This window comes from Crocodylus porosus, unplaced genomic scaffold, assembly GCF_001723895.1.
Source record: "Crocodylus porosus isolate Cpor-Errol unplaced genomic scaffold, CroPor_comp1, whole genome shotgun sequence".
In the NCBI taxonomy this organism is placed as follows: Eukaryota; Metazoa; Chordata; order Crocodylia; family Crocodylidae; genus Crocodylus; species Crocodylus porosus.
In genome coordinates, this window is record NW_017728950.1 from 65,136,220 (window position 1) to 65,145,303 (window position 9,084).

Below are 9,084 nucleotides of genomic sequence, written 5' to 3' on the forward strand. Positions count from 1 at the left end.
AGGGCAGGTTTAGGTTAGATATCAGGAGGCGCTACTTCACAGTCAGGGCGGCTAGGGTCTGGAACCAGCTTCCAAGAGAAGTGGTGCTGGCCCCTACCCTGGGGGTCTTTAAGAGGAGGTTAGATGAACATCTTGCTGGGGTTATTTGACTAGATGATCTGCTCAGGTCCCTTCCGACCCTAGAAACTATGAAACTACGAAAATATTGAAGAGTACAGGTCCAAGGACCAAACTTTGCAGGACCCCACTACCCACATGCATCTAGGTCGATACTGACCCATCTACTACCACTCTCTGGGTGTGACTGCTAAGCCAATTTGCCACTCACTGGACTGCATAACATCTATATCACAGCCTCTTAATTTATTTATGAGAATAGGATGAGATATCATATTGAAGGCCTTGCTAAAGTCCAAGAAAACAACATCTATATTTTGTTTAATTATGAATTTAATGAAACTAAAACAGATTGACTGGCTTTAAAAGAACTTGAATAGCTTTTATTTATTTTTAAAGTTATCCAAAGAGCAAATATATTTTTGTTATGCTTACTTGCTCTCCATTAATCTCTAAAACCTCAGATGTAGCTGTCTTTTCTGCTGTAATGGAGGCTTTTTGTTGAGGAAAGTCCACCTGGAAATTCATCAGCTCTTGTACTTTTTCCATACTCAGTGTAATCTTCTGAAGTTCCTGCAAAGCTGAATTGGTGGGAAAAATCACAAAAGAAAAACCATCTAAGATTTAATACATTCCTCAAATAACATTACAAATGTTGATCAGGACTGTGAGCATGAGTTAAATTGTGTGCCCTGTTCTAAAAATCAAAAGTGTAATATGTAGCATGTTCACTTATTTTGAGTTAAATATTAAGCAATTTTAAAGGGTCTATACAGTTCTATAAGCATTTAACATTTTCATGCTTCTGGGAGTCAGGTGACATAAAAATAATTATTTCCAACTTCACCAATCATTTATCCAAAGTTCACTGATGTCCAATGAAAGCCTCTGAATGTATTTCAATTGGCCATGGATTAGAGCATAAGAAAGCTCATGGCAAGTGAATATAAACTAATCATAGAGAATAAGCAGAGAAAATATATCTTTCTCATTTAAGCAGCAATGTGTCTGAAAAATAAAACTTACTCAAAACATGTTCCATGTATAAATGGTCTAGTTTTTGAGAGAAATGGTCTAGGATCCAAGCCTGAAAAACATGATAGGAACGTTACTCATACTTGCTTGGTATATAAATGTTTGAGAGAAATGCTCTAGGATCTAAATCTGAAAAACAAGACAGCATCATAATTGGAAATAGGTATCAGCAGCTCTTCCAGAGATGTAAAATAAAAAAAAAACACAACAGTAATAATAATCACAATTTACATTAAAGTACTCTAACAGGGTGCAATAATATACAATAATGCTAGATCATAGAAGTACTTCATTAAGGTGTGGCTAGAAAAACAATACAGGGGCTAAGTACAGACAGTTAAAAAGCCTGAGGCTGAATTGATTCATTCTTCAAAGTTAGTTTAAGCAATTGAACTAAATGAAAAAGTGAACAAACATTTACTTTTGATTCTGGAAATGCAGCCACATGCCTGCACTGGCCTAGGCCAGAAGCCAAGAGGGGCACTAGACTATGCCACCATGCTCTAGAGCCCACCCACACTGCCAAGGAGGCTTTGTGGATGAGGTGCAAAGCATCCGGGGATACTCAGAGACTGTGAGTAAACTTTAATTTGGAGGGGATCTGGGACAGAATTTCAATAAACCAGTTGAATGTACATCAGTTAATTTTGTTACTACATCGATACAGGTTTATGTTAAACCATTTCTGGACATTTTGGAAGCACTTTATGTGCAATAAATTTCTGTTGTGTTACAGATCTGATTCAGTTTCCAATTGCTTATGTGTAATTGTTCATGTATAATTTGTGTTCCTAGCCTGGAAGCACAACTGAGATCAACCCAACTGAGTTCTCAAATATAATTCAAATGATTTCTTGAAAGCATCTCTCCTAATCACTAAATCACATTAAAAGTTTTTAATATTTTATACAATCATTTGGGACAGTGGAACTGTAGATAAGTCTTAATTTATTAATTTTGTATTTTAGTAATAGAGTCCTCAGTCAGGAGCTGAGTCCTTTTGTTCTAGAAATTTAAAAAATACACTCTGTTTGCCCCAACGAGCTGATGAACTAAAACCTTAGTCATGTAAGGAAGGATTATTCTCATGAGTAAAGGCTGCAAGATCAGTCCCCGATACGTCACTCTTCTTTTATGTTGAATCACGGAAATGCATTTTTCCTTTGACATTACCTTTCCAGAATGTTTAAGGTAGGACCGATTCTGATTGTACCGTATAACTGAGGCATGCTTGTAAATTATGTTATATATTTAGATGTACATAGTCTAATATGTTTATTAATAGTCCTCTCCTTCAACTGCTGAAACTGCCCATGATTGATATGAATATACACACATACATATGCTTTAGACATATATTGATCTGAATACAAAAAACCCCACATCTACACAGGACATTTTGTTCTGTGCTACATATATTAAAAACACTAACACATGTTCAAACAGAAGAAAATCCAGAAACTCTCTCAAAAGCAGAAATTAAATCAGAATCAAATTATACTCTAAGCATAAATATCATCAGTCAGCCTCTGTACCAAGATGCCTTGGAAAAGAGATGAGCTTTGCAGTATTTCTAGTGCCTCAATAGAGTAGGGCTATTTCCAAGTTCAGAGGTTAAGAACATAAAAAATGACATATTAGATCAAATTGTAGATCCTTCTATATTTTATAGTGGCAAAGAAGGAATGCTAAAAGGAAGACTATTTACCCAGATTGCCCCCTCTCCCTCTATTCTCCCTGTTTTTCCTTACAACTTCCAGAATTTAGATGCCTAAGAAGTTTTAATGTGGAGGTTATAGCCCTTAAGGCAAATATCCTACACATCGCTTTCTTCTTTTTTTATTAAGAAGGCTCCATGACAGTGTCCCAGGGTAAGTAGATTGATCATTGAGAGACAGACACCCCAGAATGTCCTGTTTTAGAAAAGGTACATGAACATGCTTCTCTCACACCCTAGTGGAAGATCCTAGTGGATATTCTGATGTGGATCTTTCTGGGTGGGTGGCTGGGTCTGTATTGGGCAGGGAAGAGACAACAGCTCAAGTCACCATGGCTTATATTGTGATGTAGAATGGGAAACCCATTTTTTTGCTCCGAGCTCTAGAAATCAGTGATATAACTTCCCTGGAAACCAAGTATTTTTTGCCATAATATCACTAATTAAAATTGTAGGTTTTAAATATGAAAAATACAGTGTCTTATCTGATGACACATCTGTTTCGTGTTCCTGAGCATTTCATGAAAGCATTCAGAAATCCATTAGTAGAATCAGATGGTTACAAATATTTACATGGCCTTTTGAAACAAATCACATATAAAAGTCTTTATGCACAACATAATCAAAAGGTGGCACTGTGGAATTACCTAATCACTATTTCTGGAAACTGTACTCCTTGAAAGATTTTATAACATCTGATTGTGTGCTTAGTATTTCATAGTATTTCATAGAAGCAGAAAGTAAAATTTGATTACTATCCTTTTTTGATTGCTACGCAAATTGACAATATATGTACACCCCTGAAATTGTGAAATTGAGACTCATCTCCACAAATGACACTGAGCTGTAGCAGAATTCCAGAAACAGCTGGGCATTTACCTGGGTTACAAATATATATAAAAAAATCATAATATGCATTTAAAAAAGAAACAAAACAAAGATGAAATCCTGGCCCTGTTAAATAGAAAAGTTGCCACTGATTTCAAAGTGACTAGCATTTTATCTCAACAATTTTGGAAAAAGATATCAGACGTTAAATTAAAATTAGTAAGATACTTTTCCTGCATGATACTGATTTGAATACAGTCTTCAAATTAGAACACAACAACATAAGAACTAATTGCTATTTACTGGGTCAGGCTGTAGGTCAATTTTATCCAGGATCCTGTGTTACACAGGAGCAGAGTGTGGATGCTAAAAGGGAGAGTATTGAGGATACTCCCATGCTCAATAGGTACTGTTGCATCCTTCCTCCAAGAATTTGTCCAATTCTGCTTAAAATGTCAGCTTCCACAACATCTGAAGGGTGGTCAGTGACAATGTGTAGGGGGTACAAGGGGGTGCACATGTACCCTCTGAGAGCACCCCTTGACTGGCTGCGCTTACTGCTTAGGCAACAGGCATGGGGGGCAGGTGGGAGTGCCTGCCCCTGCAAGAACCGGCCAGGGAATGGGAGCACTGTGGCCACTTTCAGAAGTGGCTCCCACCCCCCCCCCCCCCCCCCCCCCCCCCCATTGGTGAGATTGTCCATGGAGGACCCCCCCGGTCACTGACTGATCACTGGGGGGGCACATGCCCCCCCCGACTAAGGTGGCATCAGTCACCCATGAGGATGATTATACAGAACATGGTGATAGACTATTCTCTGTGGTGGCAGGGAACAGGATAAAGAGTACTGCACTTATTGTCATACCACACAAACTTTTCCTGGAAGCTTGGGACATATGTTTTAGGTTAAATTGATTTGGGACACGTTTTAAGTGACACTGATTTCTGTGCTGGAATGGAGGTAGGGGGATGCTGGAATGGCAGCAGGGGGCTGTTCTCAGTCCCAGCTCACTCAGAGCATAGGTGGATTCCCCTCACCAGCATCATTTCCTCTTCCCCTGCAGCAGGGCTAAATTTTGTGTTGTTGTATAAATAGGGCAAATGGAATTTTGCTACAGTGATTTACCTACAGTCACAAGAAAATTAAGAATTTAGGCTGAAACTCCTGCTGATATAGCTCTTCTTACAAAGCATGTTCTTTGGCATGAAAACATATCTCAACTTCCTTAATATAGAAAGGAATTTTGATTGGCTATTCATTAGGAGAATTGCTGGTACGGAAATGGCACCTGAAAGAGATCAAAATTAATGGGCACTCACAGAAAAACAATTTTATTAGAGCTTTGATCATGAACAATGAATAAAATCATTGTGAGATAACTAAACCCATAAAAGAACAAAGATACTCAGGTATTATACACAGTTATTTCATTTAATTACTGGAGGACTATGCCCTGGAATTCCCAGCCAGCAATGCCTTTTTAATTGTTCTTGTTGACCCAAAGTTGACATTTAGGCCAAATCCCAGTGAGATACTATGCCACAAAGTGGAGGGGAGGGGGAATCACAGTGTTAAAACTATTCTATTATTCCTTATGTTAGAGATAAGTTAATGAAGTTACTGGAAATAAAGTGTATAGACCAGTGTAAATAAGGAAAACCATACCAGCAAACAAGACACATTTCCAACAGGATGATAAAAGTATCACATATAAAAATGCTTGTACGCTTAAGACACAGAGTCCTGGTTGAAAATGTTCCACCTAGGCAGCCTAATTCTGTTTCATAATTGCACTGAATAAATCAGGACTAACTCCTGATGCAGTTATAACAGTGTATAGCCGGCATAAGGGAGATAAGAATTAGGTGAAGTATGTTACAACACATGCACTGGCTAATACCCCTTTAATACACTCCAGTGCAGTGCACTACATCCTGAGGCGTTCATAATTTTCAACAATATCTGCCAAGGAAAGTATGCAATGTAGTCATTGCAGTCTTGCAAAGTAAGCTTGATGAAAGTCCTTTCACTTCTTGCAAAGACATCCTTCATGGCTCGATGTTGAACAATGTTTAAGAAATAATGCAGTCAGAGGTGCGCTTGGTGCAGCTGAGAAGGGAGAATAAAGATGGATCTATCCAACCACAGTTTCAAAGACATCTTCTGCACTTCTGAGACTCTTTCTCAGGTTGGTGCAAACTTAGGGCTTCTTAAATTAGAACCAGATGCTCACATTTCTAACAGTGTGTTTTATCAGTAGGAAACAACCCAAACCCAGAGGACATTGGCCACACTCGCCTTTCCATATCAACTTCTCCACCTAGCTATAAGATGTTTTTGCTAACCAGATTTTCTAGATATCCAGATACTTCACACCTCTACAGCAGGTATAAATCAGATGTAACAGGGACAATCTTCCCAGTCTTATTTCTTTATTAAGAAATATTTTGTTCATTTAAAAAATAATAAACCATTGGATCTTCTTTGGTTTCATGACTCTTCCTAAGAAGGACAATGAGAAATGAGAAAGAGAAAGGGCAATATTGTTGCATTATAACCAAATAAAAAGAAGAATGATGTAGAATAAATAAAATATTGCTGGAAGTTATGTAAGTGGCTACAGTCCAACTCCCTTGTAACTAATGTATGAGGCATTTAAACACATTTGAAGATTTCCTAAATGATATATTAGGAACACAAGTCATATTGAATGTCATTGGGGTTTATAGTTCTAAGTCACTTCAGCGTCTTGGAACATGCCATCATGCACATAAGATCAGATGCTTGCTTCAGAAAGAAAACCAAGTTCATTTTAGTTACCTTTTCTTCCTCCCATTTTTCATTCTGTTGTTTTATTTGGCAGAGAAGACCTTTCTTTTCTTGGCTCAGTTGCCTGTTTTTCTCTCTCAGGTTCTGGTTGCATTAGGGAAAAAAAGTAAAAAGGTAGAAGATTGGATACTTTTTAAATGGATCTTGCTTCTGAAAAATAGCTCTGTTGTTTTTCAGTCTATATAATTAATGAATTGGCCTTCAGAGTGGGGGTTGGCAGCATATGGCCTGTGAACTTGATCCAGCCCATGGAGCCATTGGATTTGGCCCACAGAGCTGGAAGGCTTTGCTTCTAACTGCATAACTTCTAATGCTGGGGCTGGGCATGCAGAAGGTTCACCTACATTGCTGCTGCTTCTTACCCCCCTCCCCCCCCGACCCCCAGCTTCTTACCTGCAACATGGATGTAACTTCCAGCTAGTGTGAACTGAGATGGGTCTGGGCAGCCCCTAGCTGCACCTGGATTGCAGCTGGGAGGGTGGGAGGAGGTGTGGGGTGAAGTGGCACCTGTGCAGAAGCAGCCTCCAGCCATCCAGCCCTGGCCTAGCTCCCCAGTGGCTGGAAGCTGTGCCTGTGTAGCAGCCAGAGATCAGGAGGCTGGAGAGAAGCAGCAACAACAGTGCCAATTAAGTTCCCAACTGCTCTGCCCCAGTACAGAAGGCTTCTGCCTGGAAGCTGCCTCTTGTACCCCAACTGGGGAGCAGGGTGCTGGGGAAGTGGTGGTGATGGCAGGGAAGCTCCCAGATGTCCGGTCTAGTGGTCTCAGCATGGGTGCAGGCAAACCTCCCTTGCTGCTGATGCACCAGCAAAGAAACCCAGTCTACACTGGAGTGGAGCTGGGTTGTTCTGGGCCACAGCTTGAATAGGTTGCCAGTCCCTGCTAAAGAGCATGCTGCTAGTCACTGATATCAGCCCCAGACATACTTGGAAAGCATGCTATGAACATAAAGAAAATGGACATAGGTTATTATGGACACACATCTTCTCTGGGATTGCAGATATATATCTGCACAAAACTAGTGCTTTAATGAGAGACCAAGAGTCAGTAGATAAACCACTGCCAGCTATTCACTATGAACAGGAATTAAACACCCTATTTCATTGTATATATTTCAGTGCTAGCTTTGTTATTCTTTTATCATACTAGTACTCATAAAAAAGTGCACACCTGCTGGTAGGTGATGTTCTTTATAAAGTTTGCAACCGTGGCTAGTATCAGAGAACCCGCCTTAGGGAACTGTGATTTAAATGGAGATGAAGGTGAGCTGAGGTGAGAATCAAATGTTGGAAATACTATTGAAAACAATCCATCTCAGCAGAGGGATGAACAAAATGTCTATTACTACATCTCTGCCTTCATGATTTGCATTCAACTTTTCTTATCTTCAACAAGAAAAGATAACCTGGCCTAGGAAGTAACTGTTTCTTGGCTCTTCTCCACCATCTGGGAAACTGATCTCTGAGCAGCACTGTAGCATATTGGCGAGCATGGACCTCACAAAGTGATGCAGATGGTAAACTTAGAAGGAGCAAATAAAATCCAAGGGCCAGCTGGTATTAATCAAATTTAATCAAAACTCTGGTGATTTATAGCAGATGAAAATCTAAACCTGAATATAGGGAATGAAATACATGTTCTGATTAAATTAAATGAAAGCTCAGGAATTGCTTAGAAAACATTTTGAATGTGTCTATGGACATTCAAATTAAAGCTGGTTACAAACCAGCTAAAGAGTTTTTATACATATTAAGCACTAATTTAATAGTTGGTTGGCTCCAGGGATCTAGCAGAGCTCCTGAGACTAAAAAGAAAGGCCTACAAAAGATGGAGGATGGGATTCACCTCCAAGGAGGATTATCCTGCACTGGTCTGATCCTGCAGGGAACAAATCAGGAAAGCCAAGGCTGCAACTGAACTCCAACTAACTTTGAGCATCAAGGGAAATAAAAAGTCCATTTTCAGATATGTGGGGAACCGGAGAAAAAGCAAGGGGCAACTGACAATTGACACCCAGAAAAAGCCAACCTATTAAATGGGTACTTTGCATCGGTCTTTCGTCAGTCCCATGGGACGCCTATGCCCACTACGAGACAGGGACGTCCGGGTAAGGGAGATCCCTTGCCCTCCATTAATGCTGACCTCATGAAGGAACACCTTGAGAAGATGGATACCTTCAAGTCAGCCGGCCCTGACAACCTATACTCCAGGGTACTCAAGGAGCTGGTAAGCATCATAGTCCAGCCTCCGGCACAGGTCTTTGAAAACTCCTGGCACCCTGGTGTAGTGCCTGAAGACTGAAAGAAGCCAATGTGGTGCCTATCTTCAAGAAAGGGAGGAAAGTGGATCCAGCTAACTATAGGCCCTTCAGCCTGACATCTATCCCAGGGAAGATCTTAGAAAAGTTTATTAAAGAGGCCATCCTTAATGGACTGGCCGATGCCAACATCCTAAGGGATAGCCAGCATGGGTTTGTTGCGGGTAGGTCTTGCTTGACCAATCTCGTTTCCGTCTATGACCAGGTGACCTACCACCTGGACAAGGGAGAAGAGATTGATG

The 9,084-nt window shown here is 40.1% G+C and overlaps 1 protein-coding gene across 1 annotated transcript in view; it reads right to left on the reverse strand.

The window, feature by feature from the left end:
- The window catches only part of LOC109323573 (centrosome-associated protein CEP250-like), a 72,650-nt gene that overhangs the window by 16,921 nt on the left and 46,645 nt on the right, over nucleotides 1–9,084 (reverse strand). The window contains exons 8-10 of the mRNA XM_019555217.1: nucleotides 6,519–6,611; nucleotides 1,144–1,204; nucleotides 553–698 (exon numbers count right to left, since the gene is read on the reverse strand). Of these exons, the coding sequence (XP_019410762.1) occupies nucleotides 553–698; nucleotides 1,144–1,204; nucleotides 6,519–6,611 (300 nt within the window). The remainder of the gene's footprint in view (nucleotides 1–552; nucleotides 699–1,143; nucleotides 1,205–6,518; nucleotides 6,612–9,084) is intronic.